A 23093-nucleotide genomic window follows, 5' to 3' on the forward strand; every position below is an offset into this window, starting at 1 on the left:
AAAAAAAAAAAAAAAATCAAGTGTATTTCCATATATGAGCAATGAACAATTAAAAATTCAAATTAAGGGGGCGCCTGGGTGGCTTAGTCGGCTAAGCGTCGGACTTTCGCTTAGGTCATGATCTTGTGGTTCGTGGGTTCGAGCCCCAGCTCAGAGCCTGGAGCCTGTTTCGGATTCTGTGTCTCCCTCTCTCTCTGACCGTCCCCTGCTCACATTGTCTCTCTCTCTGTCTCCTAGAAATAAATAAAACATTTAAAAAAAAATTCAGATTAAGAAAATACCATTTATAATAGCATCAAAAGCCTGATTTGGGAGTGTTGATAGAAGTGTTTTATCTATTCTATTGAATCAACATCTATTCTAATGAATGTGGTGGTGACTACATGATTATATACATTTGTGCAAACTCGTGGAACTGTACACTTAAAATCAGTGACGTTTATTGTTATGTAAATTATGTCTCAGGAAAGAGAAAGAGTGAGCACCTACTATGCACTGAGTTTTAAGCCCTGAGCATACAGTGCAGAACAAAATAAATGTTTTCCATCGAAGCTAACTTTTTAAAAATCTTTTTTAACGTTTATTTATTTTTGAGAGACAGCATAAGCAGGGGAGGGGCAGAGAGAGGGAGACACAGAATCTGAAGCAGCTCCAGGCTCCAAGCTGTCAGCACAGAGCCCGATGCAGGGCTCGAACTCATGGATCACAAGATCATGACCTGAGCCAAAGTCGGCCGCTTAACTGACTGGGCCCCCCAGGAGCCCCTGAAGCTAACTTTTATAGTCATAGTGAAATAGATGAAAATGAATGAATGAATGAATGAATGAATGAATATGTCAAGTGAAAAGTGCTAAGGAAAATAGTAAGGCAGGAAGCAGGAAAGAAGGGGAATGGAGTTTACATAGAATGGTCAGAAACGGTGTGGTACTGATAAAACTCCAGCTACACGCATGCGTCATGTCAGTATCAGGAGGAAGCGCTCCTGCGGAAGGAAGGCAGCGCCCGCTTGGCAGCTGGACTAAGGGCCAAGAAGCTGGTGTAGCTGGAGAGACGAGCAAGGGGAACAGTGGCGGGAGATGGACTTGCCTGGGTCACATAAGGGCTGGAAGACTTGGAAGAAAGGAGCTTAGGATTTTGCTCCAACATGGGAAATCACTGGAGGGTTCTGTGCAGAGGAGTGGCGTGATCTTTCATCTAAGGAAGACGGTTCTGTTGGGGCGCCTGGGTGGCTCGGTTCGTTAGGCGTCTGACTCTTGATTTTGGCACGGGTCATGATCTCGGAGTTCGTGGTGTCACAGGAGGGTGGGAGACGCCCTGGCCTCCGTCTCACCGAGTCGAAGAATGAATCTCACGGACAACAGACTGAGCAAATCGATAGAGTTTATTGAGCTAAAGTCACGAAGCTCTCAGGAGTAAGGGGGTCCCGACTGGGTTGCCACCAAGGATTTTTGTCTTTGACTTTTTAGCGGGACCTTATCAGAAAGTTTGTGAGACTCCACTCCTGGCACTTAGCCTAGGCAGGTCTGGAACATGCTTAGCCTTTGATTTTTGTTTTTGTTCCAGAACTGCTTCAGCCTTCCACGTGTAGCTGTAGCCTGCCTCCCTGAGGATCCCTCACCCAGCCCTGTCTACTGTTAACCCCTCCCCTGCTCAGTGGGGCTCTGCACTGACCCTGACCAGATGGGCCCTGCTTAGGATTCTTTCTCTTCCTCTCTTTCTACCCATCCTCTCTCTCTCTCTGAAAACAAATTAACTTAAAAAAAATCATCCTGTTGCTGTAGGGACATAGGGAGGTGAATTTAGAAGGTGTTATGGGGGAGTTGTGTCCCCCAAGATATGTTAAGTCCCAGCCACCAGCACCTGCCAGTGTAACCCTATTTGGAAGCAGGCTCTTTACAGATGATTGAATTAGGATAAGGTAGTCGGAGGGGGCCTTAGGTCAATATGGCTGGTGTCCTCGTAAGAAGAGACAAGTACCAGGATATGAGGACACTCACAGGAAGAATGCCATGCGACGACACGGGCAGAGACTGTAGTGATACCGCTGCCAGGCAAGGGACGCCCCGGACGATGGCACCGGGAGAAGCTACAGAGGGCAGGCCTCGATCGCAGACTCTGGCCTTCAGAACCATAAAACCATACATTTCTGCTGTTCTGTGCCCCCCTCCCCGGGGGTGGCAATTTGGCACGGAGCCCCAAGGCACCAACACGGACTGCCACTGCCATCACCTAGCCACGACTGGGCTCCAAGTAGAGAGTGCTGGCAGGCAAATTCTGGATCCATTTCTAAAGCCTGTGGCGTCCCCGGTGGGATGGGGGCCCCCAAAGGTGGGGCTATGATGGAGGCGGAAGCGGGTGGGGCAGCAGGGAGAGAATTCACCTGAGGCAGAACGAAGAGGAAAGGAGTTTGCGCGCAGGGCAAGTGAGAGGCTGTCTGCGGGCAGGCCAAGGGTGGGGGCTCCCCTGAAAGGGGACGACGAGGTCCTGCGAGCAAGGAACGCTCCCTGTTTTGGTAACGGCGCCTGCTTGTACGCAGCCCGTTGGCCAGTTGGGGCCTGACGCTGTCCTGAGGTGGGTCCCCTGATGGCCCGTGGGCATTCAGCCAGGGGGCCCAGGGGGTCGTCGTGGGCTGGCATGCCACGGTTCAAGCCTGTTTACCTCAAAGCGTCCTCCCTAAGGCCGGCCCTCAGGGGGAGGGGGACGCGGGGAGCGAGCCTGCCCTCTGGTCTCTGACCTGAGCAGCTGGAACGGCAGAGCTCCCGGCTTACGGAGGCGGGGAGCCTGGCGGGGGCCACCGAGCTGGACAGACCAGTGTGCTGTCCAGGGCAGAGGTCGGGCACGTCAGGGGCTGGGCTGTGCAGGGGTGCTCCTCCGGACCCTCCGCCTGCTCGCCTTCTGTTTTTTTTTTTTTTTTTAATGTTTTTATTTATTTCTGAGAGAGACACAGCGTGAGCAGGGGAGGGTCGGAGAGAGACGGAGACACAGAATCTGAAGCAGCTCCAGGCTCTGGGCTGTCAGCACAGAGCCCGACGCGGGGCTCGAACCCACGAACCGTGAGATCATGACCTGAACTGAAGTCGGACGCTTAACCGGCTGAGCCCCCCAGGCGCCCCTCCACCTGCTTTCTAAGAGCGAAGTGTTCGCAACGAGGCAGCGTTCTGCCTCGCTTCCTATAACGCCCCCGGCCCAAAACTGGAGCTACAGAAACAACCCTCACTCTGCATCCCTGAGACTCGCTGATGCCCCTAATCGCCTTCCCAGCGAAAGTCCAGGCGTCCAGAACCGGGGCCCTGCTGGGTTGGGCACTGAGCTTGTCAATCAAGGGCGACCAACTCTGACTGGTGGAGGCCAGCCTGTGGGCGGGGCGAGGCCTCAAGGAGAGCCCGGCTCGGGGACGGCGCGCGGGCGGCCGTGTTTCCGGCGGCGACGCGGGGCCGGCCGCGCGCCCGGAAGTCCGCCCATGGCCGTGGGTCGCGTCTGGGTGGCTGCCCGGGTCGGCCGGGGAGGTAAGGTCGCTCTCGGCCTTGCGGGCATGGCCGCTCGGGCGGGGGCCGGGGCTGTGGTCGCCGGCGCTGCCGTGGTCGCGCTGCTGTCGGCCGCGCTCGCGCTCTACGGGCCGCCGCTGAACGCAGGTACCCGGCCGCGGGCGCTCGTCCGGACGGGGGCGCCGCCGGAGGCCGGGGCGCGGGGGGCGCGGGGGGCCGGGCCGGGGCGGGCTCCGCGCCGGGGACCGGTAGCGCCGGCAGCGCGCGGCGAGGGGACGGAGCGGGCCCTGGGGCGCCGCGCGCGGCCCCGCCTCGCGTGCGGGGTTCACCGAGTGACCCCGAGGCCCCCGCCCCGGCCTTGGCTGTTAAGTAGGACGGACGGTGGAGAAAGGATTCGGGCGTGTGAGGCCCCAGTCGGAGCCCCGAACCCCTCTGCCCTGTGGGTGTTTACGTCCATGCGCGTTGTGTGTGTTCGTGTAGAATGCAGGGATACGTTTGAAGCCGTTCAGGAGCTGGTGTGTTGTGCTGGCCCGTTTCCCACACCGCGGCGCGCACACGTGTTGATCCACCTGTGTGGGAGAGGCCGAGGAAAGAAGAGAACTGCGCCAGCCGCGACCCCAGCCTGCAAGGAGCCGAAGTGGCAAGCTTCACTTTGGCTCTAACAGCCGTTAGACAGGTTTTACCGTGTATGTAGGTGTAGTTGGGCCTGGCCCAGAATAACTGAGGGAGTTGGGCTTTTTGTTTTTCTGCAGGATCGTTCCAAATGCTTTTTTTTTTTTTTTGGTAATTGAAGTCGAGTTGGCACACGGCCTTCCATTAGTTTCAGGTGCCAGAGGCTTTGAGACGCAGAGAGGGATCAGGCACAGCAGCAGCAGAGGGGCCTCTGGTCACAGTTTATGTTCAGAGAGTTTTTTAATTTTTTTTAATGTTTTGTTTATTTCTGAGGGAGAAAGAGAGAAACAGCGTGAGCAGGGGAGGGTCAGGGAGAGAGGGAGTCACAGAATCCGAAGCAGGCTCCAGGCTCTGAGCTGTCAGCACAGAGCCAGACGCGGGGCTCCAACCCACAACTGTGAGATCATGACCTGAGCCAAAGTCGGACCTCAACCAACGGAGCCTCCCAGGCGCCCCTGTTTAGAGACTTTTTATTGGTGCCCTTTCCCGTAAATGTGTACCCTGTGATGAGCTAGTATTTCTCTTGGAGTTTGAAGTTCTTTACTAAGCCAGAACCTTTACCGAAACGCGGGTGGAGTTCTGGAGCGCTGAGCGCCCGTCTTAGCCTGTGGTCGGGAGTGCCGTCAGGTGCAAGTGCCCCAGATTAGTGCGGTTCCCGGTAGCTTAAGGCACCGCGGGCACTAGAGGCGGTATCAGGAGGGTGGGTGGTGGAAAGGCGGTCCAGAAATGCGCCCGGGCTCACGAGATGCATTCAGGTCTCCAGACTGCCTCGGCCACTGCCTTATAACAAACAAAAATCGGGCAGGTTTGACCGGTTCTTCCAGACTCGGAATTGTTGTGAAGACCAGGTGACTTAATTGGATAAATTTGAAATCGCCTGTTGTCAAGGCCTTTTTATCCTGCAGAACGCGGGGGTTTCTGTTGAAGTGTTTCTGTGGACGAGCACACACGGGGTGTGCGGAAAGCCAGCGGAAACCGACGGCTGCCAAGTGTAGCGGGAGCTGGCGCGGCTCACTGGTCCCCGCAGATGCTCAGAGGAGCAGTTGGATGGTCTTCTGGGTGGTGTGGTGACTGTTTGGTTAGAGAGAAGTGATTTGCCTTAAAACGGCAGCACTTTGGGGCAGCGGTGTCCCTGGTCTGGCTTACCCGTCACCCAGGCGGAGGCGGGCCTGTGTCCCTGCGCTCCAGTTCCCTGGTCTGTAAGAGGACAGACTGGCTTCTAATGAGACGAAACCAAGATGCTTTTAATCCACCCAGCGTTAACGGAGTGTCTGCTCGGTGCCGGACTCCAGGTGGTTGGATCCGTAGGTGGGGCCGAGCGTGCTCTGTGTAAGCAGAGAGAGGCCGTGGGGTGGTCGTAGGGGTACTTTGTGTGCAGCCAAGTCCTAGTATGAAGACGGTCCCCCATAAACCCACAACCTTGTAGGGAACCCAGAACACTCCTTGAGTGACTGATAAGTTTGGGTTCTGCTTTTACGAGTTCTAGACTTTAAAAAGCAACCATAGGGGCGCCTGGGGGCCTCAGTCGGATAAGGGTCCAACTTCCGGCTCAGGTCATGATCTCTCAATTTGGGGGTTCGAGGCCCATGTCAGGCTGTGTGCTGACAGCTCAGAGCTTGGAGCCTGTTTCAGATTCTGTGTCACCCTCTCTCTCTGACCCTCCCCTGCTTGTGCTCTGTCTCTCTCTCCTTCAAAATAAATGATATTAAAAACCTTAAAAAACAACTGTATTTCTTGATGTGGGAATTGAAGGAGTGGCCGTTCTCTGATACCTGTGTGGCCCAGTCCTGATGTTTCGCTTAATGTGCTGACATTTGGAACGAAAGCACAGCACGCGTTCTTGTGATGCGTGGACAGCTCTCGAGCAGTCAGTGATTTGTCACCACATCTGACTGTGATGGCTCAGGCTCCCTTCATGCAGCTGACCTGGCAGTGCCTTGAGGAGACCGCGTGCAGCCCGTGGATGTGGGGTGCGGGCAGCCTGTGCCCCGTGGACACGCCCCCTGTGGACACGCCCCCCGGACTTGGGAATCACGAAGGGGGGGGCGCATCGGGCTGGGACCATCCCTGAGCAAGCCCACTTGTGCCTCTTCTTGGCCACAGGTTTACAGCGATTAAGTTTTGAACTTTAGCTTGTGTTGGTTTGCAAGAAAGTGAAGAGTATGGGGTTGACAGGTCAGAATCATCTTATAGTTAAAATGCCACTTTGAACCCAATGTAAGATGTCTTCTCTATCTAGAATCCCATTATTAGATTGTTTCTGTCTTATTTTTTTAAAGTTTATTTTGAGAGAGAGAGAGAGAGAGAGAGAGAGAGAGAATCCTAAGCAGGCTCTGCCCTATCGGCGCGTCAGTTGGAACTCACAAACCATGAGATCATGACCTGAGGTGAAATCAAGAGTGGAACCCTTAACCTGCTGTACCACCCAGGTGCCCCCCCTTTCTAGATTATTTAATTTGTATCCAACTGATTGCCAGAAACGTGACTGGCAAATTGCGAGTGATGTGAATCTCAGACTTGAATGTGACCCTGGAAGGTAACAAGTTGGAAGTTGCTTTTCCAGTTTGAGAGAAGAGACTTGAAGATTCAAAAGGAATGTGTGTCCTTTATTAAGTAGGAATGCATTCAAAACACTTTTTTTAAATTTTTTAACATTTTTTATTTCTGAGAGAGGGAGAGAGAGAGAGACAGCTTGAGAAGGGGAGGATCAGAGAGAGAGGGAGACACAGAATCGGAAACAGGCTCCAGGCTCTGAGCTGTCAGCACAGAGCCCGTCGCGGAGCCTGAACCCACGAACCGTGAGATCATGACCCGAGCTGAAGTTGGCTACCCAACCAACTGAGCCACCCAGGCGCCCCTCAAAACGCTTTCTGAAAGATTTGCTAGACTTCCAAAATAATACATTTCAGAAACGAATTTGGTCATGTACAGCTTGTGTTTTGCATTGTAATTTCTAAACCCCATTTGCTTATAGAAGTAAAATAATGAGGGCACCTGGGTGGCTCAGTCGGTTGAGTGTCCGACTTCAGCTCAGGTCATGATCTCGCGGTCAGTGAGTTCGAGCCCCATGTCAGGCTCTGTGCTGACAGCTCAGAGTCTGGAGCCTGTTTTGGATTCTATTTCCCTCTCTCTCTGCCCCTCGCCCACTCATGCTCTGTTCTATCTTTCTCTCAAAAATGAATAAATATTAAAAAATTAAAAAAAATAATGAAACCTTTGGATAAAAATCTGGCGTTCGTATTAAGTCAGCTTTGGGAGGTGTTTTGGTTAATAGGCTATCTTGTGTCCATCTTTTATGTGTGCCAGTGGATACTTACTTTCCTAAGTAATTTTGTTTCCCTGTTTTTCAGTTTTAGAAAGAGCGTTCTCATTGCCTAAAGCACACTCGATAAAGGAGATGGAGAGCACCCTTCAGCTGGTGAGGAGCATCATCCCTCCTCTCACCGCCCAGAAGCACAAAGGCCAGGACGGAAGGATAGGCGTGGTCGGCGGCTGCCAGGAGTGAGTGACTCCGGCTGTGTCAGCCGGTGAACAGCCCCCGTCACCTGGCCCTCCGCCTGCTCAGCAGTTAGACCCCAGTCGTCGTCTCTAAATGTAGTCCGGTGTTCTGACGCTCGGTGTTTTTCAGCGACGAGCTTCTTGACCGAATAGGAGAAAACAGCGAGGGGCGCTGAGTGCACGCTCCGCCGGGCGGTAGCCCGATTTTGCCTGTGGTGGAGGCTCGTAGTGTTTTTTCTGACCTTACACTTGTCTGTGTTGACAGCTCCTATACACAGGTGTTACTTTGTAATCCGGATAAAAACAGCATGGGTTTGGTTTACTTTGTCAGGTTGAAGATAGTCTTGGGAGTCATTAATGAAATTAGATCCTACCCTTTTCTCATGGCTTGTTCTCTCTTCTGATTTTATATATTACTGCTGAGTTGTTTGACGCATAACATTTTATAATTTGTCCTTGTTTATAAATGATATCTATTGCCACGAACTTAATTTTTTTTTGTTTATTTATTTTTAAGAGAGAGGGCATAGGGGCAGGTGGAGTGGGGGGTGAGACACAGAATTGGAAGCAGGCTTCAGGCTCTGAGCTGTCAGCACGGAGCCCGATGCGGGACTTGAACCCACGAACCATGAGATCATGACCTGAGCCAAAGTCAGATGCTTAACCAACTGAGCCCCCAGGCGCTCCTGTTATACTTTCAAATGTAGCCAGTGGTTGCCTCTTTACCTACTGTGATGAATTAAAAATGCCGCTGGGGAGAGTGAACACTGGATCTCAGAATTCCTAGGGAGCCCTCACTGCTGAGTGTCACTTAGGCAGCAGTGCATCTGCAGCGTACACCTTCCTGCCTGGCCTGAGGGCTGCAGTCAGGGTCGGGGCACTGGGCCTCTCCTGGCATCTTTGTTGTGCGGCATGTGCAGGGGAGGTGCTTGCACAGCCACGGTGCCGTGGCAGGCGGGGCTGACTCTCCCTGGTGATCAGCGCATGTGACCGCCTTGTCCTCTGGCTTCTACTTGGCTCCTTCCGAGTTCACCTTAATCTGTAAGGAAGTAACTTACTCTTGTTTGGACATTTGTAAGGTTTGTCAGAATTCTGCAGCTTCCTGGGGTGTGTCTGACTGTGTCCTGTTTTCAGTAATCTGCTGAGTGCTCTATGTAGACACGGTCCCTTTGGATGGGGGAAGTTTGCGTCTGTCCCTGGCTCTCATCTCGTGGCTGGTTTTCTTCCTGCTGCCGCGTGGACCCTGGCTCACCAGCTCGTAGCTGCCTTTCTCCCTTTAGTCCCCCGGTTAGAGGACGGCCCTCCTCCCGCCGCTGGGACGGGGCCTCTGCCAGCCCCTTGGGTCCGTGCCCCCTGAGAGAGTTGAGGTCGGGGTCTTATTCCTCCGATCCCCTCCATCTCCGGCTTGGTGTGTCGAGACGTCTGCAGGGAAAGAATTGGTCATCAGGTGTTCTCTGCCGATAAGCCTGGTCATGCAGCGTGCTGGGGGTCATTATCTAATTTAACATAAGTCTCTTCGCTTTAGGAACTAGCCTCTAAAATAGGGTCCTGTGTATTCTGGTTAGAAAAGGACTGTCTGCTTGTTACAAAGATTCAGACACTGCAGAAGTATGCGAAGTGAAAGCCTTGTAACCCCCCTCCCACCCTGATAACACAGCCTGGACACATTATTAGGCTTCCAGCCTTTCTGTGCATATACTTATTTCTTACAAAATTGGGACCATGTTGTAACTGGTTTGGGACAGTCTCGGCGTATCAGTAGCCATGTTGTGGTTGGATCTGCCCCTGTGGTTCTTATTGTGATCACAAGGTCATAGCAGCAACTGTCAGGAAAGGTGTGTGACGAGACCTGGAAATGACATGCACACTGGGGGCCACACGACGAGGTTGCATGAAGAGCGCGTAGGCTTAAGGTTCTACTTTTATTGGGGTGTAGAGAGGGGTTTGGGGTTTGGAAAACTCTTTATTGGTAAGTGTATGTATTGAGAGAGAGAGAGAGAGAGAGAGAGAGAGGGAGCGAGCAAGAGAGCAGGGGAGGGGCAGAGGGAGGGAGGGGAGAGAGGATCCCAAGCAGGCCCTGTGCGGTCAGCACAGAGCCTGACGTGGACCTCGATCTCATGAACAGTGGGTTCATGACTGAGCCGAAATCCAGAGCTGGACGTCTAATCGACTGAGCCGCCCGGTGCCCTCTTATTGGTGAATTTAGTGTGTAGGAATTTCAGTCACAGGAAGAGACAAGACCAGTGGCCAGTGGTCAGTTACGGAAATCAGCCTAGGTCTTTAAAACCAAGGAGCCTCCAGGGGGCGCCCTGGCCCGGCTCTGTCTGGGCTGTGGGAGAGAGAGCTGCCTTTGAGGCGGGTGCCTTTGCCGTCAGAGCTTCTATCAGAAACTCCCCTCACACTTGCATTCTACACACACTGTTTGGGGCGCGGCCTTTCCCCTCCTGTCACGCACGGGCGTCAGTCCCTCCCGGTGGTTCCTGGACACTGATTCTGGGTCGGGGGCGTGTGGTGGTGATCGCCCCGAGGGGCCACGGTGCGTCCAGGCCGCCCTTGGGGCCGCAAGGGCTGACCTCTGGTCTCTTTTCCAGCTAAACGGCGTGGCTGCGGTGCCCCTGTACATTTTTCTGCCTGCGTTGTTTCCAAGGGATCAGTTCCTGGAGTTTTTCCTGCAGCAGAGTACACAGACACCCCGATGTTGTTACGTGTTGCTAATCGTGTCCCCGTCCCCGCGGTCATACCCATGTGCGCGTCCACCAGCAGGCCTCCCCCCCCCCCCCGGCCCCGCCCCGGTCCCTGGGCAGCCTCTGCTGGGCACGTAGGCAGGCTGGTTTTCCTGGTTTTAGTGCATCCTTTGCTGGGCTCGTGTCCATGTTGTGGGGGAGCAGGGAGAGCGCGCGTGGCATGTCCTGCCCTGTGTCCCGACCCCTCGGCGGCCCGCTCCGGGGGAGTGTCACGTGCAGACAGTATTCAGTCTTTGTCCCAGTTTCCCTCACTGCTTGGAATTGACGTAAAGTTTACACGAGTCTGATGACAAGTTCAAGAATTTTCCTTTCTAGGGGTGCCTGGGGGGCTCAGTCGGTTAAGCGTCCAACTCTTGATTTCGGCCCAGGTCATGATCCCGTGGTTATGTGGTCGATCCCCGCGTCTGGCTCTGTGCTGAGTGTGGAGCCTGCTTACGATAACCCCCCTCCTTCCTCTCCGCCCCTCGCCCTTACGCGAATGGGCTCTCCCCGCCCCCGACCCCCCAATAAAGAATTTTCCTTTCTGTACTTGATGCAGCCTTAAGAGTAGTTCCAGGCATTCTGGTAGGACGGGGCGTGAGTCTCGGCGCCTGCGCGCGCGCTCCTGCCCCCGGGGGCTCCTGGCGGGCCCTGCAGGGGTCCCGGGCCGCCTCCAGCCTCAGTGTGAGCGCCGTGCGGCAGAGCGGGGCCTGACGTGCACAAAGGTCTCGTGTGACAGAGTGACTCGTGTGGCTGTGGGCCGTGTTGCTGGTGTTCAGTGAACATTCCTGAGCACCTGCGAGGTGCAGGGTCCTGGGCCGAGGGACTCACGTCTTGGTGTCCTGCCGCCCCCTTCCCAGAAGGTTCTGACTGCCTGTGTCTTCCTTCTTAGGTACACCGGAGCCCCCTACTTCGCCGCCATCTCCGCTCTCAAAGTGGTAGGTCTGTTCGCAGCTTCTCTGTCTAGTGATGAGCTTGTCTTTGTGTTTTAAAGTTTATTTTTGAGAGAAAGAAGAGATGGGGAGGGCAGAGAGAGAGAGGGAGAGAAGCCCAAGCAGGCTCCGCACTGTCCGCACAGGGCCCGATTCGGGGCTCTGCCCCTCAGACTGTGAGAGCATGGCCGGAGCCAAAACCAAGAGTCAAGCACTTAACTGACTGAGCCCCCCAGGCGCCCCAACTGAGCCCCCCAGGTGCCCTGAGAAGCACCTTGAAATCTATCCTGACCTTGTGCTGGGACAAAAGACTGGAGCTTTTAGCTGAAGTTACGTGAGGACCGCACTCACCAGTGCCGTTGGGGACGCCGCCTCCGTCCTGCCATGAGCAGCTGCCGTCTTTCTGCCTCGTCCCGCAGCCCCACCGGCACCGTGAGCGTGAACGTGCCCCCCGCGGCCCTCGGGGTGACACGGCTGAGCTGGTCTGGCTGACCTGCCTCTTGGGGGAGCAAAACTGCTTTGTCTCCAGACCTTTCCATAGGGTCCGTCCTGCAGGGAGCTGCCTTGCGTGGTGAGAGGCCCTGGCCTCGTGCGGACACCACTTCTGCGTCTGCGGGGTGGGCCGTGCTTTGAGCCAGTCCCTATGCTCGTGTCCTAGGGCGCAGATCTGTCGCACGTGTTCTGCACCCGGGAGGCTGCGCCTGTGATCAAGTCATACAGCCCGGAGCTGATCGTTCACCCTGTTCTGTGAGTGGGGCCGTGCAGGGGGCTGGCGGCCTTCTGGGGAGGGGCGGGGGGTGCTGCAGGCGCCTCCGCCCGGCTACTGCTGTGCTGGTGATGGGAGGCGCTGTCACGAGAAGGGAGAAGGGGGGAAGCCGTAAGGTCAGAAGCTCTGCAGCCATCTGTGTGCCTCAGGACGAGATCCAGGCCACCAGGGTGTGGTGCCCAGTGGCCTTCAGAAGGGGCTGAGGCTTCCCGGGATGGGAGGGGCCTTGCCCAAGGCCACACCCCTGCAGCGGGAAGGGGGCCGCTCCGTCATTCGTCATTCGGCAGAGGCTTCCCACCCAGATGGCGGACAGCTTCTGGACCCAGCAGACAAAACACCTGCTCCCTTGCAGCTTCCTTCCTTCCTTCCTTCCTTGCTGTTCAGAACCGTGCCTGCTGATCACGTGTGGCTACTAAGCACTTGAATGTGGCCAGTGGGACTCAGATGCTGAGATTTTACTGTAATCACACTTAAATCCCCACCTGGGGCTGTGTGTCCTGCTGGGCAGCACAGGCCTGGAGACGAACCAGGAGGAGCGGGCGTGTCAGGGCGGCAGAGACCTCGCGGAGAACCCGAGCAGGGCAGGGGGCAGAGACACCGTGTGTCACGTGGGGTGCACGCACGTGGCCCCTGCTCAGTTTTCCGTGGCGTGACCGAGGGCAGGGGCCCAGAAAGTGGCGCTCAGGAAGGGCCTGCATCCCCAGGGCAGGGCCGACGCAGCAGCGCGGGCCGCGGGGTGTCGGGGAGCATAGGGGCTCCAAGCTCAGCAGGTCGTGGGGGCCATCATGAGGGTTTGGCTTTCATGTAAGCGCAGAGGGGCTGCTGAGCAGGGGAGCGGCTGCATCCAGTGAGCATTGTAAACGGCTTATCTGGCTGCTGCGTTGGCGGTGAGCTTCCAGGCCCGGGGTAGAAGCAGGGTTTGCAGGGGGCCCGGGGAGAGTAAGTGAAGGGCACAGATAGGAGAAGGGGCAGATTCTCGGCACGTGTGGACGTCAGCCGGGGCCTGCTGACGGGTGGGGTGCAGGGCGGGAGGCGAAGAGGAGCGTCGTGGAGGCCGCCCTGGCTTCGGTCTAAGCTGGTTGTCAGTTAACAAGGGGGGTGCGTGGGGGGTGGGTTGGGTGTGTTCTCAGCTGCCTGTCAGACGTCGAGTGTGGTGCTCGATGGGACGAGACGGGGGTGGTCAGGGAAGGTGTAAATCGGGGGGTTGTTAACGTGGGGGAGACGGCACGAGGAATGCGTGTCAGCAGGGACGGCCTGGCATGCTGGGAGCAGGGGTGGGGGGAGGAGGGGGTGCTGCACAGCTGCAGTCTCCCAAGTGCCCGCGTCCCTGCAGTCAGTCACACAGAGACTAAGCACGGCCGCTTGGCTGTCACCGTGGGGTTGTCCAGGGCAGAGCCTTCCACGTGGGTTCGAAGAGTCCAAGGAGCGGTGATGAGCGGGAAGAAATGACGAACCCCCGCCCAGCGCCAGGCCTTGTGCTGCCCAAGGGCGCTCCCCCATTGTGCCGGGCCCGGGGCCTCCTGTGAGCCGTGGGGGCAAACAGGCTCACCCTGGAGGGCAGAGGCGGGCGTGAGGGGCCTACTGTCTTCCCTGGCTGTTTGTAGACGTTGAGAGCTCGGCTTCCACATTCCGCCGTCCCAGGGAGGAGCAGGTGGGGTCGCAGCACGGGCCTCTCCCGGAGGAGGAGCTTTCGGGAACGGGAGGGATGCGCAGTGTAACCGGAAGGTAACCCATGCTTGCAGGTAAGTAAGTGTCCTGCCCTTTCCCTTGCGCAGCGACAGCCCCAGCGCCGTGCAGGACGTGGAGAGGTGGCTGCCCCGGCTGCACGCCCTGGTTGTGGGACCCGGCCTGGGTAGAGACGACCTTCTTCTCGAAAACGTGAAGGTAACAGACAATTACCCAACATCCGTGTTCTCGTGGACCCAACAGAGTGCTTTCCTTGAGCGTCTTTTTAGTGTTCTCGGCCTCTTGATGGCAAAATGAAGAGGGTTGGTGCATGGGGGGGGGGGGGGCAGCAGGCAGAGAGGGCAGCAAACGTAAGACAGAGCCAACCCCACGGATGCGCCTCATGGCCTTGGGGCGCCAGGTTTTTACCCTGCAGCCGGGGAGTCACTGGGATTGCCCACATGTGGGCGTCTTCATTCCACTCTGGGGGAGGGCACCACTCGTCTTCCAGGGCCCAGAGCGCAGGGCTGAGAGCGGGCCGCCTAACGAGCCAGCTCCTGGACGTTCGGGACAGATAACCTGACAGCCAGGCCTGCACAGTCGGGCAGTAGCTCCAGGTCACAGCCTGCGAACGAGGGGCCTTGGGGTGCTCCTGGTCCAGAGCCGCCTGCGTGGCACGGGGCACATGGCCTGCCAGGTGGCCTCCTCTGGTCCTGGCGCCCTGACCACTTGCTGAAAAGTACGAGCTAATCGTAGCTGAGGAGCGCCAAGCCCCAGCGCCAGCGAGGGGGAGACGGGAGGGGCGTCCCCGTGCAACACAGCGGGTCTGCAGTGCGCTCTTGTCCGAGGTAGTGGCTGTCCACACAGCATGGGGGGGCAGGGACAGCCCCTCGGATGCATGGTTCGTCTTCAGGAAGAGGCACGTGGGTTCCTGCCAGAATGGGGTCTGGTGTTGGGTGCCTTGATGACCGTCAGGATGATGGGATTCTCCACCTTCCGTGACCCGCCAGTTAGCCTCTGGCCCCGCGACAGAGTGGCGCTCGCTGTGGGCTCTGGCCCCTTCCTTCCTTCCCCTCCCCCTCCTCCCCCCCTTCTTCCTCCTCCTCCCCCTCCCCCCATCCTGCTTGTCTGGATCATCAAATCATGGTGACGTTTCTTGCTCACGAGCGTGGAGACCCCCGCCCAGCCCCCCGTGCTGTTGGTGTGGCTTAGACCTCCCTGTGGAGCAGCCTCAGAATTCCGGCTGCTGCTCCCTCGGTACAGCTGTGTGGGCAGGTGTGGTGTGGCCACGCTGTGGTTGGAGCGTGTGTGTCCCCCAGGCTCACGTGTTGGAATCCTGGCCCCACGAGGTGAGGGGTCAGGAGCGGTGGTCTGTGGCTCTGCCCGTTCTGGGCCTTTCCTAGTCGCGCAGGGTTCCGCTACGTGGTGTTTGTGACCAGCTGTGTTCATGCAGCCTCTCAGGGTTCATCCGCGGGCGGGTGGGCCGGGCCCCCCCACTCCGATCCGTGCTGTTTGACGTTCGCTTGTGTGGACGGACCGCACATGCTTTATTCCTCCATCTGTCACTTGACGGACGACCGGGTGGCTCCCGCTCCAGCTGTCACCAGTACCGCCACCACGAGCCGTCGTCACAGGTTTGTGATCAGTTTGTTGACGGTTTGAGGAGCTCCTGCGTGCTGCACACGATTTGTTCTTCTGCAGCACGCGGTTTTAGTTCTGATCCAGTCCTGCCTTTTAAGAGCTTAATTGTTTTCTAGCACTGACGTTTGGGTCTGCTGCTGTACGGAGCCGGGTGTGCGCGCGTGCGGGGTGAGGAAGCAGTGCACCGCGTCCCTCCGCAAGCGCACGTTCAGCTCCAGCCCCACCGGCCCCGAGTGAGCTGTCTGGGCGTCCGTGCTGGCAGTCAGCGGGCGTGAGGGCTCCCCTCCGGGCTCTGCGTTCTGTTCATCGGTGTCACAGCTGTCCTCGGGCCCGTGCCCCCCGGTCCTGACGGGGGTGCCTGTGTGACTGGTTTTGAAATTGGAAAGTGTCATCTCTTTTTTTTTTTAATGCTAATTTTTGAGAGAGTGTGAGCAGGGGAGGCGCTGAGAGAGAGGGAGACACAGAATCCGAAGCAGCTCCAGGCTCTGAGCTGTCAGCACAGAGCTGGAGGTGGGACTTGAACCCACAAACTGTGAGATCATGACCTTAGCCTAAATCGGACGCTCAACCGACTGAGTCCCCCAGACGGCCCCTCCAGCTTTGTTCATTTCCGGAGTAGTTGGCCGTCCGGGGCCCCTGCACTCTCACAGTGGCGGGTTGCAGAAGGCCGGGCGGCGGGGACTGCGAAGGACCTACAGGTCAGCTGGGGGGCGCTGCCGTCATAACAGCATGACGTCTTCCTGTTTGTGGGCTGGTTTTGAACCAGAGTGTTCTGGACCTAGAACGGAGGCCCCTGACTAGCTGTCTGCACTGGTGCTTATTTAATGCTCAGTCCCGGAGGCCTCCTCCTGACAGGATGTATGTACACTCCTTGTGATTTTGAATGGCTGCATCACCATGTGCCACATTTATCTAGTTCATTTAGGCTGTTTGTAGTGTTTTCCTCTGCCCGTAGTGACGTCCTATGTGTCCGTTCCTTCTGGGCGCCTCCTGGATACACGCTGCAAGGTGTGCTTCTGGCTGGTCCCTCCGCTGGAGCCTGCCCTGGCCAGGACTCCCCTCTGGGGCCTTCGTCCCTTCTCCCCTGCGCCCAGTCCCCCCAGGGAGCACTCTGGCGCCCCCTGCTGGTTTGTTTGCACTGCATCTTTCTACTGGACACGGGGCTGCTCAGCCTCCTCTGACCCGTGTGGGGCTTGTCCACTGCTGTCGCTCTGCCCCGTGAGTAGAGCACTGGGGGTTCACGGACAGGAGTGTGGTCATGTCATCAGCTGGTCTCTTTTGGTGCTGCGGCCACCCGTGTACCATGCCCGGGGCCCTGACCGCCTGGCGTCCCCACTGTGCCCGGGGCCCTGACCCCCTGCTGTCCCCTCTGTGCCTGGGGTCCTGACCCCCTGCCGTCCCCTGTGCCCAGGGCCCTGACCCCCGCTGTGGCCGCCTGTGTGCTGTGCACCCTCCTGGCAGGGAGGTCAGAGACAGGCCACGTGCCTGGGCATTTTGAGTCCTCTGTGTGAGGAAGCAGGGTCGTCCTTACGTGGGCAGCTGACGCGTGACTCTGGGCCCCGGGAGAGCCACGTGTCCGGTGATGTTACAGGACCCAGATGCCCGTCATGCTGACTGAGGTTTCCCGCGTGCGAATGTGGACTTCGCTGCTCTGTGAGAACTGCAGTGGGAGAGCATGGAGTTGGAGGCCCTGCGTTGTGGCTGCAACCAGAGCGGGAAGGCGGCCTGAGTGAAGCTGAGTCTCTTCTAACGGGAAAGCCAGACTCTAAGCACGTGGAGCGTTTTGGTTGTTAGGGGAGGAAACGCGACTCCACGAGGCTCCTGTGCCCTGGCCCTCGTTTGAAGGGGCTTTTGGACGCTCTCCCATCGCTCAAAGCCGTGTCCACAAGGTACACTGAGGCCGTAGGGCAGGGCAGCTCTTCCTCATGGGGTCTTCCATTTCATTTTCAGAATAACTTTGCAGCAGTTCTCTATAAGTGTTTTAAATTATTTCTGCTTACCATGTATTTTGTTTTACTGTTTGTTTTGTTTTTTTTAACGGTTGCATTTCAGGTACGTGAAGGGCCTTGGACCGTCCAAAAGAATTTACTTGGAGGAAAGAGGAGTTTAAAGGTTAAAATGCGTTGGATGTAAGCAGTTGTCAGGTCAGGGCTAGGCTGTGTGTTTAAGGTTATCATCACCGCGGCTACCGTTTGTGACTCCCTGCTCCCTTGCCGAGAGCCGGGTAAATCTTCCCAGGCCGCGTCTCGAGCCTCATACGGACTTCAGAGTTAGTATTCAAGGCATCATCCTTACTTTATCGATCAGGACACTGGGTCTCACGGAGGTAAAGTAACTTCAGTTCTCGCACCTCTAAGGGCCAGAGCTGGGCCTTCAGGGAGGGTCTTTGGGCTCTGAGCCCGTGTACGCCACAGGACGCTTCCCGGAGGTCCAGGCATGTCACCTGGTGATGGCCTAGGCGCTCAGGACATATCTGGACTGTTTTCTCTCGAAGCCGGAGTTGAACGCTTGGCTCACAAAGAGAGCAACACTTTTTATAAATCGGGAGTCAGGGCCGTCATTAAGGCAGCTGTCACTTGTCCGGGATTTATCTTCTGGTTCCTCTGCTTTTCCTCTTGGGCCCACGAGGCACTGGAGTTGACGCCATCGAGGCTCTGGACACCTGTATCCGCTTGCTGAGGCGGCCACCACGGAGGCCACAGGCGGGGGCCTCGGACGGCAGACATCTGTGCCTCCCCCCACCCTGGAGGATGTCTGAGAGCAGGGGTCCGCAAGTCTGCCTTTTCCTGGGGTCCATGTCTCCTTGGCCTGTGGTCGGCTGGCGGCCTTGGCCTTCCGTGGTCTCGTCACGTCACACGGTCGTCTGTCTCGGTCGTCTGTCTCGTGCTGCCTGCGTCCTCCTCTCCTCTCTCCCAAGGACACGGCGTCCTAGGGCGGCTCCTGTCCCATTGTTCTCTTAACGCTTTCTGCTTCTAGCCCTCTCCGCACGTGATCTCCTAAAGTGCTGGTTCAGAGTAATAAGCTACTGTCTATGTGTTGATCGTGGATAGATATTTAGTAAAAACGTTGGAGACTTTGAGTATAACTTTGTCAGAGAGGGGAGATTCACTGCTGATTATTATCACTTATTTTATTTTTAAAGTTTATTTTGAGAAACAGAAAAGGCGCGCACGTGTGCATGTGTGAGCAGGGGAGGGGAAGAGAGAGGATCCCAAGCTGGCTCCTCAGTGTTAGCACAGAGGGTGGGGCTCAGTCCCACCCTGGGATCGTGACCTGAGGGGAAATAGTTGGATGCTTAACCAACTGGGCCACCCAGGCGCCCCTGGTCACTTAATTGAAAACACAAAGTGTTTGGGAATCTGCGTAAAAACCCATGATTTGAGAACCGATGGGTGCTGGCGGGAGAGTGGGAGACTCTGGCTTGGGGTCCCGCGGGCTGGCCCGGCCCTGCGCTGCGCACCTGCCTCCCAGGCTGCCCGTGCCCCTGACTCCTGGGTCTGTTCTGTTTACCGTTCACGCCCAGTCTCTGTCGGGGACCCGGTGGCGCAGCTCGTCACGGAGCCGCCTGCCTGGTGTTCTGCTGTTCCGTGGAGCGTGAGGGCTTGTCGCTCAGCAGAGCTTCCTTTCTCGCAGGGCATTTTAGAAGCATCCAAGGCCAGGGACGTCCCCGTCGTCATCGACGCAGTGAGTGTGGCCTCTCCTGCCCTGCCCCTTCTCACGGCCGGGCCCTGAGGCTGTGCGGTGAATGCCCGTCCTTGTCCGCAGGACGGGCTGTGGCTCCTCGCTCGGCACCCGGCCCTCGTCCACGGCTACCGGAAGGCCGTTCTCACCCCCAACCACGTGGAATTCCACAGACTCTGGGAAGCCGTGGTGAGTTTGCTGACCTCCCGGAAGATGGGGTGTGCGTGTGAGCCCCCCTGAGACAGGGTGCGAGGTTCCCCCAGGTCCTGAGGAGGGGTGGGGTGGTGCTGTGGCTGCCTCCACCCTTCCCTGCAGATGGCCAGCGGGTGGACGCATGTTCCCCACATGCTAAGAGTGCCGTTCAATCCTGGTGGGGCGGGTGCTCGGGGGGCCACCCCATCCCTGCCCCGTGAAACGTGGGTAATGACAGCACCGCCTCGGAGGGTCTGGGAGGATGCAGTGGCACGACGGTGTCAGCCCACGAATTCTTCTACACTGAGCACCCCGTAAAGGTCAGCGTGTTGCATTTGGAGTTGTCACTTCTGTGAACCTTGAAAGGTCTGCCACGGGCAGTGTCCCTTATCTGATGGGGAGGGCAGTGTCTGTGCTGCCCGTGCTGCTGTCCCTGTGCGCTGACGGCCCTGTCTGTGCCGTCCCCCCTGCAGCTGAGGGACCCCGTGGACAGCAGTGACCATCGTGAGGCAGTACGGAGACTCAGCCAGGCCCTGGGGAACGTGACCGTGGTCCAGAAAGGGGAGCGGGACGTGATCTCTGACGGCGAGCACGGTGGGCAGCTGTGGGCCTCACGCGTGTCGGCCCCTGTGGCCGTGCTGGGCTCCGGCCCCTGGAAGCCCAGTCCCCGCAGCACGTGTGGCCCCGTGTGCCCCACAGAGGGACTTCCTGATGAGCTTGATTTTACTCCTGTTTTGCAAAGGGGACGGAGCACACAGCGTGCACCCTCCATGACGCCGGGTGTGGTGGGGCGTGGGCTCTCCGCCGCCCTGTTCCAGCCCCCACCCCCCACGAGTTGAACCCCCTGCGCAGCTCAGGTGGCTTCAGGCTGGCCTGGCTTCCCTCTCCCACAAAACGCGCGCCTCCTGGGGGAGGGGGCAGGGGGAGGCCGGGCGGGCAGCTGGCCCAGGTCACGCCCCGGCCTGCTGGCTCTGATGGCCGTCCCCCCTGCCCCGCAGTGCTCGAGTGCGCCCACGAGGGCAGCGGCCGCAGGTGTGGCGGCCAGGGGGACCTGCTGGCGGGCGCGCTGGGCGTCCTGCTGCACTGGGCGCTGCTCCCCGGGCCCAAGAAGACGAACGGGTACGTGACCACCTCGTCCGCCTCGGGAGTTTCCGGCTGTGGGATAAGTGGCTGCTTGGACCGTTGCAGGGGAAAGCTCGGTGTCACGTAGGGGTGACCCTGGGGCGGGGGGGCGGGTCCCAGGACGGTCCTCCGGCAGCTCCTGCCCCTTGCGAGGTCGGGCCCGTGCCTCCGGGGCCCCAGGGGTTCTTGAAGCTCCCCAGTTAGTTCTCACGCGCAGCCAGGCTCGAGGCCCTGTTCTTGGGGTGCGAGTGTGTCCCCTGCAGCAAAAGCGTGAAACGCAGGGCAGAGGGGGGCCGGCCATGCCCGTGTCCTGAAAGACCCGTTTCCTCTAAGAGGCAGGACTGGGAGCCGCAGGCTGGGCTCACGTTCCCAGGCAGAGCTGCAGAGTGCAGGCGGGTCCCCCCCTCCCCAGGCCTCACCCTCTCCTCCACACGCGTCGTGGGATGCTGGGGGCCACACGGGCTGGGGTGGGATGTCCCAGGTCTGGAGGACCCCCCACCACCTGGGAAGCTACACGGGTCCCTCGGGGTGGTGGCACCGCTGAGGGGGCCGGGGACCCACACTCTCCAGTCTCTGGTCGTCTTCAAAGCCTGGCATGGAGGGCGCTAGACCACGCTTCGTGGGGGGAAGCCACGGTCTCTCCTCCGGGGGTGGGTTTGTGTCCTTGGTTGTAAAGCCCACTTCTACCTCAGGCCCGGCGGGCTGGAGCCTATTTGGGGGGCAGGGGACGTGGGAGGGAAGCAGAGCCTGTCTAATGGTCTCCCTCCAGGTCCAGCCCTCTGCTCCTGGCCGCCCTGGGGGCCTGCGCTCTCACCCGCCAGTGCGGCCACCAGGCCTTCAAGAAGCACGGCCGCTCCACCACCACCACCGACATGGTCGCGGAGATTGGGCCCGCGTTCCGGAGACTCTTTGAAACCTGAGCCTGGGCCGTGGGAGGCAGGCAGCACCAAGGACGGGGACACTGCGTTTGTTGCCGGAGCCCCATCACATGTCCCCGTCCTCGTGGTAGGAGAGCAGTATGAGCCACAGGTTGGTTTTTGGCCTAAATCCGTAGCTGGAGGTGTTAAGGGGACACTGAACAGGATTCTGGAACTTTGACTGCTCAGCAGGGACAGAGGGAAAGTGAAGAGATGCGCACAGTGCCGGCCACTGACCGCTGTGGGGACTTGCTTTCCTTCCCACCTTTGGCCTGCTTCTGCGAGGAGCTCCCCATGTTACGTATCCCCTCATGGGGGTCCCATCGGTCCCATCCAAATAGCTGCACAGTGACGAGCTGTGCTTTTCAGCCTTGAGGCCCACGGCGGTGTGGCCTTCATTGTCTCGCTCATGTTTGCTTTTTAAACGGTGATTTGGTTGAAACTGGGCAGAGATAAGCGGTGGTGGTTTGGGGCTGATTGGTTGAAGGATTTCAGAATAATCCGTGATCGGTTTTGGAGGCCACGACCCTGACTGCACGGGGCCCTCCTGCTCGGAGCTGGTGTGTCGTCCAGAATTGAGGTCTGGGAGACGCCTGCTCAGTTGCTGCTGGGCAGTGGCTTGTGCCCCGTGTGGTTCCTTCAAAGGTCTGTGGGCTCTGACTAGGGAAATACTGTGTGACCTCTGACCCCATGTGGCTCCTTCCTTTAAAACCACGTTTCTTAAAAACTGCTCCCCCTTGTTTCAGGTGTACCTTTGGAAACTTCTGTTTTTTCCTCTGGGGAATTCTGTCTAAATCCTGGTAACTATTAAAAGGCAAATCTGATTTATTTCAACAAAGGGTTTTGTATTCCTTTCTTACGTAGTCAGCAGCTGCCTTTCAGCTTTCCGGGGTGAGGACGCGCTCGGGACAGCGGGGAGATGAACAGCTAAAGGCCTGTCATCTCAGGTTTTCACAGGTGTCCTCCGACGTTAAAATGCGCTCAGCCTTTCCTTCCGCAGAGAACCAGCTGCAGCAGTCACAGGAGCGGGTTTCAGGTGTTTGCTCTGAACAAGTACAAGACCCCCTTGCTCAAAACCAAGGAGCAAATGGCTGTCAGAAAAATGTTCTTGTGCTTTTCCCCGAGAGCAAGCTGTCAACTCCAAGCATGTTCGGGTGGCCAAGTTCAGCGTCCAGCCGTCAGGGGACCGTGAGACTCCCTGGGGTCTGGTATCCTCGTAAGGCACGAGCTGGGTTACCGTAGGCAAGTCTAGTTACGAACGGGTTTCCTTACCTGTGGAATGGGACTCTGGTGCCTGTAGGGGTCAGGGCAGTCAGGGACGAAGCAAAGGTGGCCATGGAGCCTCGCCAAGCCGTCCGGCACCGTGACTGGTGCGAGCTCACCTGCGGGCCCAGGAGATGCCAGCTCGCCAATACGGGACCGCAGGGGGCTTGAGAGCGGGGGAGACGGAGGGACAGATGGACAACAGGGAGACCACGCGCTCAGCTGTGATGGCGTCCGCCACATCCCACGCTGCCGTCGGCGCTCTCATACTTGTGTCTTGCTTTCACGCTGGACTCTTCCAGAACCGGCCCCTGGTGCACAGCCCAAGCACGGCTGCTCACGGGCCACAAGGCTGGCACGTGGGAACCAGGATCGAATAGGTTGAATGCAGCGTGAGGAGCCCACCGCCTGGGAACGCAGCAGTGACTGCGGGAGCTCTCGTGTTTCCTACGACGAGCACACTGCTTGTGTGATGGGAGGGGGTGTAGGGACGGGCCCTCACCTGTGGGGAAAGTGCCCCCCTCAGGGCCCCCCCC

General features: G+C 57.9%; 2 protein-coding genes across 4 annotated transcripts in view; one reads left to right on the forward strand and one right to left on the reverse strand.

Annotated features, from left to right (window-relative positions):
• Positions 1–3512: 3512 nt before the first annotated feature.
• Positions 3513–22128, forward strand: NAXD (NAD(P)HX dehydratase). 3 transcript variants are annotated; one of them, XM_039226677.1, is made up of 11 exons: positions 3513–3632; positions 7508–7658; positions 11271–11316; positions 11969–12057; positions 13852–13960; positions 19016–19066; positions 19148–19252; positions 19729–19849; positions 20254–20374; positions 20711–20858; positions 21147–22128. In XM_039226677.1, exons 1-11 carry the CDS (start codon positions 3533–3535, stop codon positions 21288–21290), a joined length of 1185 nt encoding a protein of 394 aa, XP_039082608.1. In that variant the 5' UTR covers positions 3513–3532; the 3' UTR covers positions 21291–22128. The 3 variants fall into 3 exon arrangements, with proteins under 3 accessions (XP_039082608.1, XP_039082609.1, XP_039082610.1); XM_039226679.1 differs by lacking the exon at positions 3513–3632 and adding an exon at positions 3853–3924; XM_039226678.1 differs by lacking the exon at positions 20711–20858.
• Positions 22102–23093, reverse strand: part of CARS2 (cysteinyl-tRNA synthetase 2, mitochondrial) — a 33765-nt gene continuing 32773 nt past the window's right edge. The window contains exon 16 of the transcript XR_005527470.1: positions 22102–23004. The gene's annotated coding sequence lies outside the window, so the exon portion shown is untranslated. The remainder of the gene's footprint in view (positions 23005–23093) is intronic.

This window comes from Hyaena hyaena, unplaced genomic scaffold, assembly GCF_003009895.1.
Source record: "Hyaena hyaena isolate Hyena2069 unplaced genomic scaffold, ASM300989v1 scaffold_22, whole genome shotgun sequence".
Taxonomy (NCBI): Eukaryota; Metazoa; Chordata; class Mammalia; order Carnivora; family Hyaenidae; genus Hyaena; species Hyaena hyaena.